This window comes from Meriones unguiculatus, chromosome 14 (genome assembly GCF_030254825.1).
Source record: "Meriones unguiculatus strain TT.TT164.6M chromosome 14, Bangor_MerUng_6.1, whole genome shotgun sequence".
In the NCBI taxonomy this organism is placed as follows: Eukaryota; Metazoa; Chordata; class Mammalia; order Rodentia; family Muridae; genus Meriones; species Meriones unguiculatus.
Window position 1 is genome coordinate 19,296,414 of NC_083361.1, and position 19,915 is coordinate 19,316,328.

Consider the following 19,915-nt stretch of genomic DNA (forward strand, 5'->3'; position numbering starts at 1 on the left):
CCAGAACCCACAAAAAGATGCAAGTTGTGCTTCCACTGGTGGGATAAAGGCAGGGGCAGGGCTCCCTGACCAACCAACCTTGCTGAGTCAGCAAGTTCTAGGTGAGTGCTGAGAGACTCGGTCCCCAAAAGCAAAGTGAAAGGTGACCAGGGAAAGGTGACCTGAGGCTGAGCTCTGGCCTCCACACGCATGTACAGATATATGCCACACAGGCACATGCAAAATTATTCCACAAGTGAATGAGAATGGAAGTGAAGTGACTCAACAGGAAGTCGGAGGAAGGTTCCACGGCCAGAGATTAGTCTCAGTAGCAGCATCCTCTCCAAAGAGCCTGGATGCTGGCACTATCTAACCATGAGCACGGTGGTGCATAACATTTCCAGCAGGCTGCTCTCGGGCCGGATGTTCAGTGTTGAAACTGTTGTCCGCAATCAACCTCATTCTGCACATAAGACTTCTAAGGCCATGTAAAGAGAAGTCACTTCTCCCAGCCGTTAAACGGCGTCTGAACTCATCCTCGTCTGACATCTTACCACACACTACCTGGATTCTTGGGCTTAATAACAAAGAAATAAAGTGTCTTTACCAAACTGACCCTGAACAGATCGCTCCCAGCAAGAAATACGTACCCAGAGTTGGTGACGTAACTCAACGAAAACGCGCTCACCTGTCATGTGGGAGGCCCTGAGTTCTACTCCCATCACCGTAGAAAGAAACATGGGATTGACCCAAGAACACTGCAGTCCTACCTGGCTCCTTCGGAGCTCCTTTTCCTTCAGGACTGTGGCGTTGAATCGGGATTCTTTCCATAAATCGTAGAGAGAGACCTCCTTAAAGAGAGCTCTTGGTACCTCTGCAACGCCCGAGGCAGCATCTTCTGTTTCCATCAGCTGCTGAGATTGAGAGGGAAGACAGCGGCAGCCTTATAAAGGGGACACTGAGTTCTGGGCCACAGAACTTATCTGATCTGCTTAGCAACCACAGGACGTAGAAACTGTTGCTACCCCCATTTTACAGGTGACCAAACTGAGGCTTGAAAGCGGTGCGTTGAAAGCTGATCGATGTGACTGAAACCTGAGTCTGAGGGGTTCTAAAACCCACTGTTACAGATGGAATATGAACTGACCCCACCCCCACCCCCCAAAAAAAAATCTCGTATTTTGAAAACTAACTCCCATAGATGCTAGTAAAACTGTTATGGGGGAATTGTGGAAACCTTAACAAGTGCGGCCTACCTAAAGGAAGAAGACCAGTAGGGGATAAATCTTTGGAGATATACAACCCCTGGCCATTTCCTGTCTTGCTCTCAGTTTCCTGGTCAGCCATGAAGTGACCAGCTCTTCTGAGCCACACTTCCACACTCTGTCGAAGCACATGGGGCCAAGCAACCACAAACTGACACCCTAAACCTACAAATGCAGATTAATCCTTCCTCCTTTAACTTGTTTTTGTCAGGTATTTGGGTCAAAATAACCAAAAAAAAAAAAAAAAAAATGGGGGGGGACTAATATACTCATAGTCCATTTTAACCATACCCCCTTACTGATCTTCGCAAAGTCTGGTATTTTCAAACAAGCACCTTGGGATTGGTTTCCTAGCAGATTCTGTAACCGGACACAATGGGCATGGTAGAACAAAATGCCCAAAAGATCAACACACAAATGGGTCCAAAGCATTCTGCAAACTTTAGGATTCAAACACGTGTTTGAAAGGTTGTAAGAGCCAACTGTGATGGAGGGTGCCCGCCTGTAAGGCAGGAGAATAGCGAACCCGAGGCCAGCCTGGGCTCCACAGTATCAGACCTTAGAAACAATAATCATCTGAAACTCAGTCAAGAAGCTTGGTTTTCGAAAAGTCCTCCACGTCAGACTGTCTAGGAAAGCAACAGTGTCTAAGAAAAGTGTAACATGGTCAAAGATAATCTGTCTGGAAGAGAAGAAGGTGCCACCAGGGGCCACCCATTCTGGATTCAGAACACCCGACCCACCAAGGCAACTCAGACAAAATAAATGGCCCAAAGCCGTAGCCTATTCACAGACTCTGAAAACCACGCCCTCTGTGACCCGTGTGGCTAAGGACGAGGCATCTACCCCTCACCTTGCTGAGGACACCTTGCTGCTGGACAGGTGACAAATCAGACATGTACTGGGAAACAGGGCTTCTCAACACCTGCCAGAGATCCTTGTGGTCCATGCTGTAGAAGGCTTGCGTGCTCACCCCTGACAGCAGCACACCCATCTGGCTGACACTGTAGAAGGACGGCACCTAGTGGAGAAACAGCCAAGGGATCATGCTCTCAGACATCTACTGGACCAACCTGATGCAGGTACCTGGGGGGAACGGGGCCAAAAGCCAAGGGATCCAACAGGGAGCAAGACACTCATAACTTCCCTTCTTTTATCAGGAAAAAAACTGTTAAATATCAAAACACGAGTCTGCTGTGGACTGCTATACTTTGCAAGCCCATGGTGAACATTTTTTTTTTTTTTAAGTGTTAACCCTTGAGCTATTAATCAGCTTTTGTTTTCGCTACTTGACGCTGGGAAAGAGATGAGCCTCTTTGTCCAGAACAAGGAGGAAATGAAACAATCTCCCTCTGTTCCCTGCAATTCTTTGCACAGAAAATGTCATCATGAACCCCCGGAGCCTCAATCAAGGTCCAGAAAAATCCAAGGACTTCAGAGCCTCAAAATGAAGGCTAGAGGAACAAAATGAGTGCTGGCCTTGGCCTTGAGTACAAAGCAAACAAACGTGTGAGCCCTGGTTGCCTTAGCTAAGGTTAGTATTGCTGTGATGAAACACCATGAGCAAAAAGCAAGTTGAGGAAGAAAATGTTTATTTGGCTTGGGGAGGAAGTCAGGACAGGAACTCAGAAAGGGCAGGAACCTAGAGGCAGGAGCTGATGCAGAGGCCATGGAGGGCTGCTACTTACTGGCTTGCTCCTCATGGCTTGCTCAGCCTGCTTTCTTATAGAATCCAGGACCACCAGCCCAAGGATGGTACCACCCACAGTGGGCTGGGCCCTCCCCCATCAATCACTAATTAAGAAAGTGCCCTAAAGGCTTGCCTATAGCCAGATCTTATGGAGACATTTTCTCAATTAAAGCTGCCTCCTCTTTGATGCCTCTAGCTTGTGTCAAGTTGACATAAAACAAAAACTAGCCAGTTCGGTGGCCATGGAGCCATGGTGGAGATACCATTCATAAACAGACTCTACAACAGATGCCTTGGGCTCTGCCCACTACTTTCCCTCCCACTGTGACAATGGCAATTCGGTCCCTTACATTCTCTGTGTCCCACGTGAATAACCTCAGATGTGAAGATTGTTAGCCCCATCAGCTCATTAGGTTGACAGGAAGACTAAATGAAAAACCCACTTAGACCAGATCCTGGAATACAGTAAGCACTTCATAAATGCTCATTATTATTGTTACACTGTAATTTGTCCCAAATCAACTGTCAAGAGCCTGTTGACATCTTAGGAGGTAGCTAATAGTGTGGAACACTTTCGTGCTTAGGAACCAAGTCTTGGGGTTCTGGAGCCTTTTTAACTAGATCCAACATAAAGACAGCTCATAAGAAGGTCTAGAAGGACAGCTACTGTATGGACCAAAGCTCCTGCCCTCCAAATGGGACTTTCTTCCCTCACAGTTCCCTCCCCGCAGCCCAAGGCTGAGACAAAACAGCATCATATGTGACCCTCGTGTGATGGGTAATCCTGCCTGCCAACCTGTATTGAGAGACACCTAAGAGACTGGTAATTCATGCTCTGGACATGGCTTTTTGGGCATTTTCAGAAAGATTTCAGCTTCCTGGCCACCTTGAAATGAACAGCCTACTCTTCCACACAGTCTTTCTGCCATGATGCTTTGTGCAACCTCATACTCAAAGGAACAGAGCCAGCTGAGCACAGACTGAAATCCCTGACTCCACAAAGCAAAGCAAGTCTTTCCTCCTTCAGCCTGGTTCTCTCGGGTAGCTGCCACAGGCATGGAAATCTGGCTAGCATGCAGTTTAGGAGGTGTGTCCCAGAGCCATAACAACATAGAAGATTCTGGGTGTGTGTCCAGCAAGTGTCCACAGCTGAGTAGCAGCTTTATCAACGAGTTCACAGTCTGTCCCCTCTTCCCCATGCTCAGTCACCTCCCTGGGCAGTGCTCAAGTAATCTGCAGCAGTACTGAGGGAGGGCGCTATTCTTAGCCATAAATAGAAGGACTAGGACGAAGAGGAATTAAGTGATTGCATCATGCACACAACAAGCAGATGACAAAGATTCAAACCCCAGTCACCTCCTCAACACATCTTCTGTGTAGATGCTTCTGCTGTGTGTGCTGATTGTTACAGAGAGAATGTTTGTGCCCTCCCCAAAATACACACCCTGAATCCTAACCCCTGTGTTGGGTTGTAATGAGGTCATGAGATACCTTGGTTAGTTTTATGCCAACTTGACACAAATTAGAGTCGTTTGGGAAAAAGGACTCTCAATTGAGCAAATGCTTCAATTGGCCTATAGGCAAGTCTCTCCGGTATTTTCTTGATTGATGCTGGACATGGGAGGGCCCAGGCCACTTCAGGTAGTACTGCCTTATAGGAAGGTAGTCCTGAGCGGGCTGAGCAAGCAATGGGGAGCAAGCCAATGAGAAGCATTCCTCCATAGCTTCTACTTCAGTTCCTGTCTCCAGGTTCCTGCCATGGCTTCCCCTAAGGATGAACTGTTACCTGTAAGCTAGGTAAAACCTTTCTTCTGACGTTGCTTCTGGTAATGTGTTTTACCACAGGAATAGAAACCCTAAGTCATGAGAAAATCAGAGTTAGGCAGGGGTCTGAACTGACAGAATTAATGCCTTTACCAGAAGAGAAACCAGACCTGGGGAGATGGCCCTCAGTAAGCAAAGGGCTTTCTGCACAAGCGTGAGGACCCTAAGTTTGTATTCCAGGCACCAACATAAAAAGCGCTGGGCTGAGAGGCAGAGATGGGTGGATTCTTAGGGCTTGTTGTCTGGCCAGCCTAGCTAAAATAGCAAGCTCTAAGTTCAATGAGAGACCCTGTCTGAGTAAAACAAAGTAGAGAAATGCTGGAAGAAGACAACTCAACATCCCTCTGGCCTCTACACATACCTGTACGAATGAGCATACATGTATACACAAAGAAACAGAGACAGAGCAAGCTTGCTGTCACCGAGTTCACATAAGTACACAGAAAGATGTCTGTTGTCCACAGCTAAAACAGCAGGCCTCGAAATTAAGCTACCCAAAAGCATGAGAAGGAAATCCTGCTGTTTAAACGACCGACTCTGTGTTATTTGGTTACAGCAACCTGATTAACACTACGCTAGCCCTCACGCACTTCAAGAAAGTTGAAAGTTCCAGCTGACCTTTTCCTGGGCCAGGTATTTGGCAGACAACACAACAATCTGGCTTCTGCTCCAGCCTGTAACCTGGTTGAGGGTAGAGATGGCGCTGTGTACCGCGTCAGGAGAGAGGGATTCCAGCTGACTGATGGTCAGACCCACAACCGCATCTGACAGAGAGCCTAGGGTCTCGTTGAGGGTCTGGTTCACTGTAGCAATGTCCAGGAGGTTGGCCTTGAGCTGGAGAGATAACAAACCGGTATGGGTGTTGACAGAAAACAAGGCTGCAGCTCCCTCCAAACACATCTTGTTGTAAGGACTCTCCCTAGACACGGGCCCAGGGACTACATAGCAAGGGATTCCTGGCCATGGCTAGACAGTGACTGGCTCTCTGAAAATGCATCCTCCAGGCCTGGCTTTCATGTTCTGAAAATTCACTTTGGGTTTCATTTAAATATTAATGTGTTGTTAACTCAACCTTCAAGCATGGCAGGAAGAATTGTATTCCCTTGTGACTCCACCACATTTTGTAGTGTCTATCTTCCTGTTGTGATTTTGAGCTCTATATCCATATATTTGGTTGCTTTTCTTTGTGAACTACCCAGGGGCTTTTTCATGGTAATGCGTAATCTACATAAAAAAATAATTCTTAGCAGTACAAGAAAGATAAAGTGAAAATCCAGACTCATGAAAGTAACTATGGAAATGATCAAATGAGCATAGAACTCAGTCACAGAACACATCCCAAAGGAGGGAAGGAAGTGGATTTAGGAAGGAAGGGAGGAAGAAGGAAAGAAAGAAGGAGGGGGAAGGGGAAGGAAAAAGAATAAAGGAAGGAAGAAAGAAGGGAAAAGGAAGGAGGGAGAAAGAGGGATGGAGGAAATGGAAAAAGAAAGGAGGGAGTGGGGAGGAATGGGAAGGGAAGAAGGAGGTATGAAAGGAAAAAGGAAGAAGCAATGGGGATGAAAGAGGAAGAAGGGAAGGAGAGGAGGAAGGAAGGGAAGAAGGAAGCTGGTGTTTATCTGTCCAGTTGGTCCTATGCCTTTAGAAACATACAGTGTAAAAGTTCTTAGATTTATAGTATGCACAGAACTACTTAACGCTCTACATTCCAACTTAAATCATATCTTATACATGTCTGCATGTCTCCAAGACTGCCTTAACGATTATTTTTGTTGTAATACACTTCCCTAATTAGTCAAGAATTCCCATCTGATTCTGGTAGGGAAGGTAATAAACTCACCAACTGCATCACAGCCTCTGTACAAAGAAAATGAGAGGCCAGTGAGATGGTTCAGCAGGTGGATGTTGTTAGCCACCAAGCCTCATGACCTCAGTTGGAGGATCCCAGACCCCACAGGTGGATAAACAGAACTGACTCTCAGATGTCGTTTTCTGACCTCCATGGCATCACGTCACATATATACACACAGAAACATGCACACAGAAACAAGAAATAAGCAAAACTAAATAGATGGATGGATAGGTAGATAGATAGATAGATAGATAGATAGATAGATAGATAGATAGATAGATAGATAGATAGATAGATAGATAGATAGATAGATAGATAGATAGATAGATAAGATAGATAGACAGATAGCTGTAAAGCATGAGGATAGTGACCTGTTCCAACACATGAATTTGTATAAGCAACATGCGTTTCAGGTTGCACATGCATAACCCTTGAAGCTGCAATCTTGAAACTGCCACTCGGGGGCAGCAAAGCTAAGTGGAAGAAACCAGTTCAGGGTCAGGTCAGCAGGCTTCCTTCCCCAGAGCTGTGTGTTCCCAAGCCACAGAAGGGAGGGAGGAGTCAGCGGTGGCTCTCAACACCTGCTCACGGGAAGCAGCAGCAGCACAGCGTGGCTAGAAATGCTTAACTCCTGACCACAGCCAGACCTGAGGGATCAGAGCGGGTCGCACAGAACCCAGTGAGCCCTCAAGCCTGAGAACTGCTGAGCTCTGCATCCCTAACCTGTTTCCCAGTGACCCAAAGGTGTCTCCCACGTTTTCCTTGGGCACAAAAACAGGCCTTGACAGAGAGGTGACCATGACAGGAGATGCCAGCTATAACAAGGTAGTTGGGATAATGTGTGGAAAAACTGCTGAGGAATTACTGGTGGCTTCACCAAGATTTTCTTTTAATAGTATTCTAATGTTATGGTTCCAATTTTTTTAATTTAAAAATGATTTGAAACTCAATGGGAAAAAAATGTAGAAATAAGAAAGCATGTTTGGTAACATGTTACCATGTTATGTTATGTTACCATGTTATGGTAACATGGGCTTGAAATCGCAGCACTCAGCTGGCTGAGGCAGGAGGATGGCAAATTGGAGGCCAGCCAGGGCTACATAACCAGACTTCACTGAAAAACTAAAATAAACTGAGAGGGGAAAGAATGGAGGCGGGGGTTGGGGGAGCCATCTGTATTTGCTAACTTGACCAGAAACAAGTCTAGATGCTCAGTAAATAGTAGACACTCATCCAGAGCGCCTCCATCCTGCCATGCTGGGATCAACTGGAGACTTTTATTTTGTATAATGAATGAGTATTCATGGAGAAGCGGTACGCTCAAGTGCCACAACATGCAAGCAGCCATCAGGGGACGATTCACAGGAGTCAGTGCTCTCCTGCCACCTTGTGGGTTCTGGGGAATCAAACTCAGATCATGAGCTTGGCCTTTGCCCTGGTGACTGTATTTTTGCCCCTCCAGTTCTCAGGGTTAAACTTAGGGACCCACAATTAGTGCAAGAATCCTACCGTTGAGCTATATCCTTAAGCCCTTTTCATATATGGGTTTGTTTTTGTTTTTGAGACCTTGTCTGACTGTTCTAAGAGGACACACACACACATACACACACACACACACACACACACACACACACACCGTGACCCAAATCTCATTTTCACCTTCTGGATGCCAGCCTGGAAACCCTGGAGGCGGCTGCACTTGAGCATCTGGTGGAGAAGGACCTGGGCCAGGGTGGCATCCAGAAGCTCCAGATCATCATAGAAACAGACCAGCAGCCCCAACCTGCATGAGAAGATGAGAGACTGGCGAGGTTGCTCAGAGCTGAGGGCCTCAGGACCCTTCCCCACCATCCAAACCATGAAAGCCATGTCAACATGGAGGCCATCACTCACCTGCTTCTTCCTGCACATTACCCTTCAACAAACAAAATGGTTTCCAATAGCCCAGGGTATGGGGTAAATGTGCAATGTCATCCCCAGGCTCATGAGATCTCCAGCTGGTGACAACCACGGTTGGAGGAGGCAGCACACAGGGAGCACATATTTGAGGGTTATAGTCTGGTCTTTTCAACTTCCTTGTTGGTCATGGTGTAAGGAGTGGTAGCTTTATGCATCCGCCCCATGTGCTCCTCGCCATGATGGGTTTATCCCCTCTGAAACTCTCCTTTTAAGTTGCTTCGGTTGTTTTTTTTTTTTTTTTTATCACAGCAACAAGAAAAATAACAATATATAATAACTAATATAATCCCATTTCACAGAAGGGAAGACTGAGACCCAGAGGGATCAGGGAATTTGTTCCCAAGTAATGGAGCTGGAACTTAAATCTAGACCTATCCAACTAGGCCACCTCATCTCCTAAGAGGGCAAACACGGGGAAAGGAGGACACCAAAATCCTCCCCAATCCACCCTGAATGGCAGCTCTGTTCCCAGGATGCATTACCACCTACCCACACCGATGATGTTAAGACTTCAGAAGGCAAGAAACAGGCAGAATAATGCAGGAGCAGAGGGACTCAAACTCTGCTCTAGCTAGGAGCAGTAAGTATCTCTAGGGGTGAGATCATAGACTCGGGCCAACTAGTTTGAATGCCAGCTCTGTGAGATATTTGCCTCTGGTGAATCACTTGACTCCTCTTCCAGGTAGCTGCATACAGCAGTGCATGCTGTGAGCTACAGGACAGGATGAGCCTGTCTCCCCAAAGAGTTAGTAACTAGGTTCATTTCAGTCATCATAGTGCATCATGGGAAATATGATGATGCAGGAATGAGGGTGACTATGAAAGCAAGGACAGGTAGAACCACTGGTGAGTCTTCCCAGTATCCCAGGATACTAAGCCACTGGGAAGTGACTGTTCTAAGAGATCTTATGAAGACATCCTGCTCAGGGTAGCCAGACCAGCTGGTTGACCGCAAGCAGCCTGGTTCAGCCCTCTCAGAATGATAGTGGCGTGTCCGGGCATGGACACAGGAGATCATTAAGCTACAGGAAGGGTAGGATGGTGGTTACCGGAGACTGAGGGAGAGATGTCAACAGACACAGAATCTCAGTTAGAGAAAAGGATCAAGTTCTGGGAGCCATGGTGGCTATAGTTAACCACGGAGCTCACGGTGGATTCTAAGCATTCTCACCATGCATATACACACACATGTATAGAAGGAAACGGACATGTGAGTGACTCAGTTTAACCAGTCTGCAATCTGTGAATGTTATGGGTGGGTTTTTTTATTATTCATGGGTAGGAGCATGTGTGCGTGTGGGGGGGGGGACATTTGTGTGTCCCACAAGCTTCTGAGGGTTCTCCTGTTTCTACCTCCCCCATCTCTCCATAGAAGAGCTGGCATTACAGATGCTCATGCTCTTTGCCCTGCTTTTATGTGGGCACTGGGATTCAAACTCAGGTCTTCACCCTTGCATAGCTAGTGTCTTTACCCACTGAGCCATCTCCCCAACCCTGTAGTTTCCATCTTGAATGTCCTTCAAAGGTTCATGGAGGTGATGATGAGGCCAAGGTCACAACACTCAAGGAACAGAGTTAGGATTGAAACCAAGAAGTCTAGCTCTGGGTCCATGTCCTCTAATTACCAGGTTACATGTGTGTGTGTGTGTGTAAAATAGTGAAACAGGGTCCACCCTAATAGGTGAAATTTATTATGGATGGGGAAGATTGTGACATAGTTCCAAATGAACACTCACTCTGGAAGGATTCATCTGAAAGATTTGAAGGTAAGAAGAGCCGTGACGGTCAGGACTCTGAGAGGATGGAGAGAACACGGTAAACTGGTTGGGTTTTTTGATACAAGCTTGGAGTCACCTCAGAAGAGGAAACCTCAGTAGAGAAGTGCCTCCATCAGAGTCGTCTGTAGGCAAGTCTGTGGATGGTACCAACCCTGGGCAGGTGGTCCTGGGTTCTATAAGAAAGCAGGCTGAGCAAGCCATGGAGAGCAAAGGCAATGAGCAGTACCTCTCCATGTCTCGGCATCAGCTCCTACCCCCAGGTTCCTGCCTTGAGTTCCTGCCCTGGACTACAATCTGTAAGTTGAGATAAACCACCAGCTTGCTCTTGGTATTTTATCAAAGCAACAAAAATCAGACTAGAACAGATCCCCTCAGCACTTCCCTCCCTGCCTGACCCACTCTCTCCCTCCAGGGTGAGGCATCCATGACTAGAAATGGCTAGAGATGAGTATCATGGTACCATGACAAGATTCTAAACAGATTCTAACAGCCTAATGATAACAAGAGATTCTCTCATACACAGGAACCCACCAGCTGCTTCCAACACTTGCTCCAACCTATGGAAATGCCATGTTCACCTTGCAATGGCACCCTGGGTACTGAAGATGGCCTAGCTCCAGCTCACGGTTGGAAGAGGCACAGGGGAGGTGACAGAAAATGCTTGGGCTCCATGAGGCACTCAAGGGTTTGTTCCCTTTCCCTTTTCAAACATTTTTGAAGGGTGTCAAGTCCTTGGAAGCAAATTCCTCTCTTCAAATGCAGAGAAGTGTGGGACTATTCTCAGGGAACCCCAGATTTGTAGTCACTCCAAGATAGCTGGTATGTAGACTGCATTTGTCCACATCTGAGTGTGTGTGTATGTGTGTGCATGTGTGTTAGAGTGTGTGCACACATGCACGTGTAAGCAATCATCCACATGTGTGTGTTTCCATGTGGAGGGTAGTGGATGACATAGAATGTTTTCCCCAGTCACCCTCCACCTTATTTATTGGAGACAGGGAGTTCATCAGTTACCTAGCTTGGTTGACTTGCCAGCTCCCAGAATCCTCCTCTCTACCTCATGTCCTCCCTCAGTGACGGGAGCAAATGCTGATACACCCAGCTTTTTACCTGGGTGCTGGGGAATCTAACTCAGGTCTCTGCACTCATTTGCCAAGCATTTACTCACTGAGCCACCTCCCCAGCACTTAGACCAAATACCAAGAGGGTCCAGGGCCGTCCTTGCCTGTGGATGGTGGATACATTTCTCATGTCAAAGCTGGAGCAGCGGATCCTCTCCAGGAATGCCTGGGCCAGCTCAGGGGTGACATCATACACCGTGTCCAGCTGCTTGGTGGCGTTGTCATAGCTGATAAACAGCCCAATCTGGTAGACAAGGATGGGAAGATGGGTGAGATCCGTGAGGAGGGTCAAGTGACCCAGTGGGGACCTATCCTGGCCGCTTGTGCTGTGCCCATCTCAGCCATATGCTTATGCGCTACCAGTCCTCAAATCACTTTATTTCTCTTCGCTTACTATTTTTGAAATGTTCAGTGTATATACTCATTGTACATGGCTCCATGTTACACAAAGATGTTTCTATGAATATATATTGTGTGTTGATCCCCCTGCCTCTCACCCTTCTCACCTCTCCCCCTCTTACCCCATTTGTTCCCTAAACATTTCACTTCTACTTTCACATCTTATACACACACACATGGTTTTATGTATCTGTACCAAATCTGGGAACGTAAGCGAAAGAAAGCATATTTGTATTTCTGGGGCTGATTTAATTAGCTTGATATGATTATCTCCAGTTGCACTCATTTCCTGCAAACAACATAACTTCATTCTCTGGCTGAAAATTTCCATTGTGTAAAACTGGACTTAATGGGGAAAGAGACAAAAGAAAATAGCGGTCTCAAAGTTGTGTGCAAGGGGACAGAAGGTGAAGATAGTCAAAACACAATAAAATTCTTCAATACTAATACAATATCCTTAAAGAGTAAACAGTCCCACTGACTACAAATAAACAAAAGTGAGAAGATTTTTTAAAAGCCCATTGCGCATACAGGACCATATCTTCCTTATCCGCTCTCCTCTTCTTGGACATTTAGCTGGTTCCATGACTTCACTGCTGTAGAGCACTACACTGAACACTGACATCCAAGTGTCTCTGTGAGGGCTGACTCTGTGATACCCAGGAGTACTGTAGCTGGGCCAGATGGGAGGTCGAGGTCGAGGGTTATTTGCTTTGTTTGCCTTACTTGTTTGTTTTGAGCTAGGGTCTCCCTACGTAGACCAAGCTGGCTATCAAACTCACATAGACGCAACGCCTCTGCCTCCTACGCGCTGGGATAAAAGGAATGCCCACCATGCCCAACTTTAAGGCTTGCCTCTTGTCTGTATCCTCATCAGCATTTTCTTTTTAGGTACTGGGGAAGGAATTGCAGTTGCATGGGGCCACCAGGCTGGGCAGGCAGGGAGGTGTTACTTTGTAATATCCCAGTGGTTGAAAGTTTTCAAAGCTGATCTTTGTTCACGTGTTCCTACGTTTGTTGTGCTGAGGGCAGACAAGGCAATCCATGGATTTTTTTTTCTTTGAAGAATAAAAATTATCTTTGAAGTGGATAAACAAATTTGCCCCGTGGTGATGGCCAGAGTGTGTGTTCTCTTTGCGAGATAGAAAGTGTAGCATACATATTTCACAGAGTACTAAGCGTATTGTGCAGACTCTATTCCTGCTCCATTTTGCCTATATGTCCAAGAGTATCAAACTCACATTTTATACTACAATAGGAATTATTATGGTTTTACCTCCTATTTCTAATGGACTTTGCTTTCTAGATGTTAATGCACTCTAATTCTGTATTTCAAAACGTGCTCAATGGACTTGAAAAACAGCTCAGCGGGTAAAGTCCAAGCTTGAGGGAAAGGGTTCAGATATCCAAACGTGACATGAAGAATCCGACGGGAGAGGCAGTGTCCTGTATCCCAGCACTTCAGAGGCAGAGACAGGATACCCCGGGGGGCCAACCTGCTTAGTTATACTAGCCAGAGTAGACGAGCTCTGGGCTCTGCTAGAGACCCTGCCCACATAAACAAAGGGGAGAGCAGGGGCTGAAAGAGAGGACCCAGCAGCTGAGAGCACTGGCTGTTCTTCCAGAAGATCCAGGTCTAATTCCCAGCATCCACGTAGGGGCTCACAACCATCTGAAACTTCAATTGCAGGGGATTACATGCTCTCGCTGGAGTTCCATGAGCACCAGACCCTGCAAATGGTACATGGACATATATGCAGGGAAAACACCGTACAAACAAAAATAACAAAATAACATTAAAAAAAAAACTGAAGAGCAATCAAGGAAGACATCTGACGCTGACTTTGGGTCTATACACACTATTGCACACATATGTAAATGTGTGCAAATATGTAATTTATATATGTGTAGATGACCATAAACTCCTCCCTTGAGGATTATACACTCTGACCCTGTGTAAGCCCACCCCTCTCTATATTTGTATGTCATGAGAAGCTGCCCATGGCTGCCTGATGGTAGAAATCCCCCAGTTCCTAAAGGCTGAAAGCTGTAGATGCCTGATGTGCCCCTAGCCTCGTAGGTAAAAGGGAGGAACCAGCGCTGGCAAGATGGCTGAGCAGGTAATGGTGCTTGCCATGCAAGCTTCAGTTCAATCTCTTGAACCCTTCTCGGAAGAAAAGAATCAGCTGAAAGCTGTCGTCAGGCCCTGAGACAGGCACCATGGCAACGCATACACCCACACATCACGGTGATAGAAGAAGAACCAAGCCTTGCCTTGGGTTTTCTAACCCTCATGCTCTCTGAAGCAGGCTGTCATGTGATTCGAGGTGAAAGATGGGGCTCCTGCGCTCTTTGTTTTTCTTTTGATGGAATCCAGCCCCCTACTCTTTAGGAACCTCTGTCGGAGTGTTCTTCAGAGGCTACATTTCAAAGTCACAACACCCAAGGGATCTTAATTCCATCGAGTCAACATCAGAAGGAAAGAGACAAATGGACTGACAAGTCAAGTAACGTGAGCCACAAACATTTTCTCCTCTGTAAAGTCCAGAGCTCAGATCCAATCATTGCCCCTGCTGAAGTAGCTATTAATAGAAATCACTATTAATAGAAGCAACCATTAATTTCCGCTAGTTTGGCTTGAGCTCAGGATTCCCAGGACTGGAAACTCGATAACTATTGTCCTTGGCTTTTCTTGAGTACAAAAAATAAAAATAAAAATAAAAAATCCCCTTACGTGAGTCTTGGTTCATAGCCAGTGTTCCCTTCAATAGCTTGTTGGCCCTGTCAAAGCTCTCAGTTGGCCATGATTCTCTTTTCCCCTTAGCTCTTCTTTGCTAAGATACAACTCCACCACTGACCCTCTGAGGCTTTGTTCTGAGAGTTTGGTTTAAAAGGTAGAGCTAGGTTGGGCTGAGGTCAGTGTACAAGTTCCAGGACAGGGTAGTTTAACAAACGCGGGAAGTTTAAAGCACTCCTCATTCAAGGCGTATTAGCAATAAGGACATAAAATTATACCTTTCCAACTTACTTCTATGGGACTAATTTCCATAATTTCTTCAAATGACAGGTGAACCATGTATCTGCCCAAAATCCATAATTTTTCTGCGCTGACCCATGAAACTGAACCATCTACAAAGAGAGAGAAGCAAATAAATAATAAGTAAGCAAACATGCAAAGGCTTCTAAATGGGGAGGCGGCTCGGCTAATAAGAAATGCTTGCCAGACAATCATGAGGACCTGAGTTCGATTCCCCCAGAGCCCTCATCAAAAGAAAAAACAAAAAGCAGGCAGAGTGACCTGCCTTTAATACTTGTAATCCCAGCACTCAGGGAGACAAAAGCAGGTGGATCTCTGTGAGTTCGAGGCCAGCCTGGTATACAAAGCTAGTCCTGGACAGCCAAGGCTATACAGAGAAATCCTGTCTCAAAACAACAAAGAAAGGGAGGAAGAGAGAAAGAAAGAAAGAAAGAAAGAAAGAAAGAAAGAAAGAAAGAGAGAGAGAGAGAGAGAGAGAGAGAGAGAGAGAGAGAGAGAAAGAAAGAAAGAAAGAAAGAAAGAAAGAAAGAGGAAGAAAGGAAGGGAGGAAGGGAGGAAGGGAGGAAGGGAGGAAGGAAGGAAGGAAGGAAGGAAGGAAGGAAGGAAGGAAGGAAGGAAGGAAGGAAGGTAGGTTTTGTCTCAAAAACTAAGCTGGAGAAGCGTAGATGTGGCTCAATAATTAGGAGCCCTAAATGTTCTTGTGAACCCAAGTTCAGTTCCCAACCTGTGTTGGGCAACTCACAATCATCAAGAACTCTAGTTCCAGGGTATCTGACACTGTTTTCTGGCCTCCACAGGCATGCACATGTGCACGCGCGCACACACACACACACACACACACACACACACACACATCCAAAAGGCTTCAAGGAAGAAGAAAATTTGAACCCAGTCTTGAAGGTGGGTGAAAACTAAGGAAAGCCATTCCGGGCAAGCAGAGATCCCAGAAGAACTTGGGGTGCAGGTAAGCTTGGTTTCGGTCAGATACAAAGCATAGTAGGAATAAGGATGACAACCCGCTCGTTATTACGAGCTGGCTTAAAATGAGGGAGTAATTAAAGAGAGCCAAGCAGACTTCGACCTGTCAGATTATTGACTAAAGAATTGAATTCACTATATTCTCTGGTCTCAGTTATTAAAAAACCATCTGAGTTATTAAAAAAAAACCTTCTCAGGCAGTGACTGTCCGTGGCTGTGGCGCTTATGTCACGTGGGTTCTCATGGTGGGACTCAATAGATGACAGCTGAATGAATTAAAAAGTGCCACAAAGAGTCCCAGCATCAAAGGTACCTTAGATCACCATATAACACACAAAAGCACATGTGTGTGTGTATGTGGAGGCCAATGTCAATGCTAGAGTCTCCCTAAATCACCTTCCACCTTATTTATTTAAAAGATTTTATATATGTGTGTGTGGATCCTGTGTGTGTACCAAAGGATAATTTCAGGTGCCATTTCTCATGTAGTATCCAACTCCTTTTTGTTTTGGCTTTGGTTTGGGGGATTGTTCGCTTGCTTGACTTTCGAAATGGGATCTCTCACTTACCTCACACTCACTGAGTAGGCTAGGTAGGCTGGCCAGTGAGCCCCAAGGACCACCTATCTCTCCCTCCCCAACACTGAATGATAAACACACACTTCCATGCCTGACTTTTTTGCATGGACCCTGGGGATTGAACTTGGGTGTCCAGGCTTTCAGAACAAGCACTCCACAGCCCTTCGGTTTTTACTTTGTTTGTTTGTTTGTTTGTTTTTAGGTATTACTAGGAATTGAATCCAATACTTCACACTTGCCAGGCAAGGGCTCTACCACCAAGAAACTCCACCCCATTTTCACAAGGTCTTACTCAGTTGCCCAGGCTGGTCTTGAACTTGAACCTGCTGAGCCTTCCATGTACCTGGGATTGTGCTATCAAACCCAGCTTAAGCTATCTTTTCTCTCTTTAGCCAGAAATAATCTCTTTCTCTTGGCACTCAGAGTCACTGTGTTCTGGCATTTGAAATCCCCATCTGTGACATGTCAATAAAACTCTAAGAACAATCACAGCCAGGATCCAATGTCAAGTTTCAGTGACCTGTAGGTTGCCCTGCCCCAGGCCTTTGGTACAGATCTTTACACACAGCATTGTACTGGTGGCAGTTAGAGAAAAGGAAGAAGTGAGGACGTATGATTCCGTCCCCAAGAGCTGTTTCAGGAGATATGGACACTGACAAGGTCTAAATGAGATAGACATAATTCACAGAAGACCAAACCAAACAAAAGCTCTGTTATCTCCTCAAGCTAGGGAGCCAGAGATGTGGGGATTGGGGACTGGGGAGTGGACTCTGTCGGTTAAGTAGTGCCTCAGAAACACAAAGACCCTAGCATCCACGGAAGCATCTGTGACCCAGCACTCCAGTGGTCCCCGTGAGGATTTAAGTGGATCCCAGTGCTCACTGGCTGACTAGTCTAGTCAAATCAGTGACCCCCAGCTTCAGCGAGAGACCCTGTCCTGCAATAATCAAGTGTGAAGTAACTAAGGAAGAAACCTGACACACTCACACACACACACACACACACACACACTACAAACATATAAATGTTTTTTAAGTGTGTAGCTGTCACTTTGATATCTGGCATAGCTGTTGAAAGAAGGCATGGCCACAAGGACCACAACGTTCACCAAGATCCAAGCTGAATTAGCCTTTTCCCAACCAACTACCAAATGTGACCTGCATCCTGCAGAGCCAAGATCCCTAAGCAAGGAGTATTTCAATAGTCAAAGTGCAGCCCGTTGCCTCTGGGAAGTTCACAGACTAAAGGAATATAGGGCCCAAATAGAACGAACTTGAATTCACTGTAATTTCATAATGGAACTTGCGACACATAGGGATTCTAGAAGGAAAACTGGTTCCTAGCTAGAGTGACCAAAAAAAAAAAAAACTTGAGTGACCTCCTCAGGGTTACGTGGTGTGAGGTTCAGGCTCCTGGAAGCCAATGACTAGCACTAGGCAGAGTGAATTCAGTCACGTGTTTAAAGACATTGATTACACACGGTTTAAGGTTACTCCCACCAGAGTCTTAGAGACTAATTCCAGGAAAGGACTGGCTGACATGTCTTGTGTTCCACCCCTCTTGACTTCCTCTATGTCCTCCCAACACGCTCAGCTCCGTTCATGCTCACTCCAAAACCTTTGTATGCGTCTGCCATCCCTCACCCTCAAATGTCTTCCCTCTCTGAGCCTCACACGCAGAGTCAATCTCTTCATCGTGGACTTAACCCAGATGACATCCGCTGGCGAAGTCTTCCCTGGTTCTCTTAGTTTAGAGACTGGCCAACCCCAGCCCATGTGACAAACCTGGGCCACCCAAGTTCTATATAGTCCGAAAATCAAGAACGGCTTTTATGTGATTGGAAAGAAATTAAAAAGCCCTAATGTTTGGTAAAATATGAACACTGTATTTGTTCAAATACCAATTTTCCGTGCAGAGCTTTCCTGGAATGCAGACCTCCTCGTTCATTTATCATCTGTGAGCGCTTTCAAGATTTGATGTCTGACTACAGGTTTAAAAGGTTAAAGCATTTACCGGTTGTTGGCGCGGGTATGTGTGCATGATGTGCATGTGTGTATGAGTGTTCATATGTGTGTGGAGACCTGTGTGTATGCATGTACACGTGAAGGTCAAAGGCTGAAAGTAGGTGTCTTTCTTGGTCACTCTCCACCTGATATTCTGAGGCACACGCACACACACACACACACACACACACACACACACACACGAGAAAGAAAATAGAAGAGCCTGAAGCTCTACAGTGTTTCCGTCTCTGCCTTGGCCACCGTGGGACCTCAGCAAGATTTTAGTGCACATCTGTCAAACAAATGCACCCCAAGGAATCTTTGCTTTGGTTGCCAAGAACCAACAGGAAATTTTCTAACAAAAACTATCTTATCTCACTTCAGTGCACACATTTTACACAGGTCTTAAACTTGTAATTCCACTCCAAAGGCTCTCATCAAATGAAAGACGTCACCACAGAACCAAGGACATGCAATAGTTGCTCGTAAGACAGACACATCCTCATTTCAGAAGGTTCAGCGTTTAAAGAGCAGGCTGTTCAGGAAGTGTGGCAGAGGAGACGGGGTGAAAATCGCAAAAGCAATGAAATCAACCCTGATTTTGGTGGCGGAGCAACTGTCTGGATGGTGGAATTCCCTTAGAAGTGGCCCCAACCAACCCCCAACCCCTCCCTGGCAAGCAGGTCTCACCAGTGACGTTGAAGGGTGTCCTCAGGATCCGGGCCATCCAGTTGTAGAGAGCTCTCTGGGTGTGGGCTGATGTTTGGTCGTAGAGATCTTTGAACACTGCAGATCTAAGGCACACAGACCCGCGTGTCCGTTACCAACACACAGGTAGAAGACGCCCACCCTGAAGGAGCCATGAGAGCACTGTGCCCAGGTGCTGCCGTGCTGAAACCCTCCACATGCCTTTGCCGTGTTGACTGTTTTCCTCGCTCTCCCTTCACAACTAAACACCTTGCAAAGAGCAGCCTCTGGGTCCTGTCTCTGCTTCCTCGGCTCTTAATTCTTCTTCTGTGTGCAAAAACTTTTTTGAGATGTATAGCTCGCATGCCCTATAATTCACCTGTCTAAATTATGTAACTCACCAACATTCCCGAAAGCAGAATCAGGGAAGTTGGCTGTTCAAGGCCAGCCTTGCAGCAAATCTGAGGCTAGCATGGGCTGCATGAGACCGTGTCTCAAGAAAATGAAATTACGATACTCTCAAGAAAATGGATAGAACTCAAAAATATTGCATTATGTGAGGTAACTCGGGCTCCGAACACAGCCTTCACAGATCTTAGCTTCTGCCTTTTACACACACATTGTAGGAGAGCAGCTTACAAAGAAACTCCACCCCCTCAGCCGTCAGCCCTCAACCCTTAGTCTCCAACACTTGTCAGTCTCTGGGGTTTTGACAAATAATCCCTCACTGGTGTGGAGTGGTCGTCTTGTCAGTTTCTGAGCCAATGC

The 19,915-nt window shown here is 46.2% G+C and overlaps 1 protein-coding gene across 1 annotated transcript in view; it reads right to left on the minus strand.

Annotated features, from left to right (window-relative positions):
* Otoa (otoancorin) overlaps positions 1 to 19,915 on the minus strand; it is a 70,951-nt gene that overhangs the window by 32,103 nt on the left and 18,933 nt on the right. Inside the window, exons 9-15 of the mRNA XM_021635693.2 lie at positions 19,151 to 19,254; positions 14,893 to 14,993; positions 11,570 to 11,709; positions 8,267 to 8,390; positions 5,377 to 5,592; positions 2,098 to 2,265; positions 750 to 890 (exon numbers count right to left, since the gene is read on the minus strand). Of these exons, the coding sequence (XP_021491368.1) occupies positions 750 to 890; positions 2,098 to 2,265; positions 5,377 to 5,592; positions 8,267 to 8,390; positions 11,570 to 11,709; positions 14,893 to 14,993; positions 19,151 to 19,254 (994 nt within the window). The remainder of the gene's footprint in view (positions 1 to 749; positions 891 to 2,097; positions 2,266 to 5,376; positions 5,593 to 8,266; positions 8,391 to 11,569; positions 11,710 to 14,892; positions 14,994 to 19,150; positions 19,255 to 19,915) is intronic.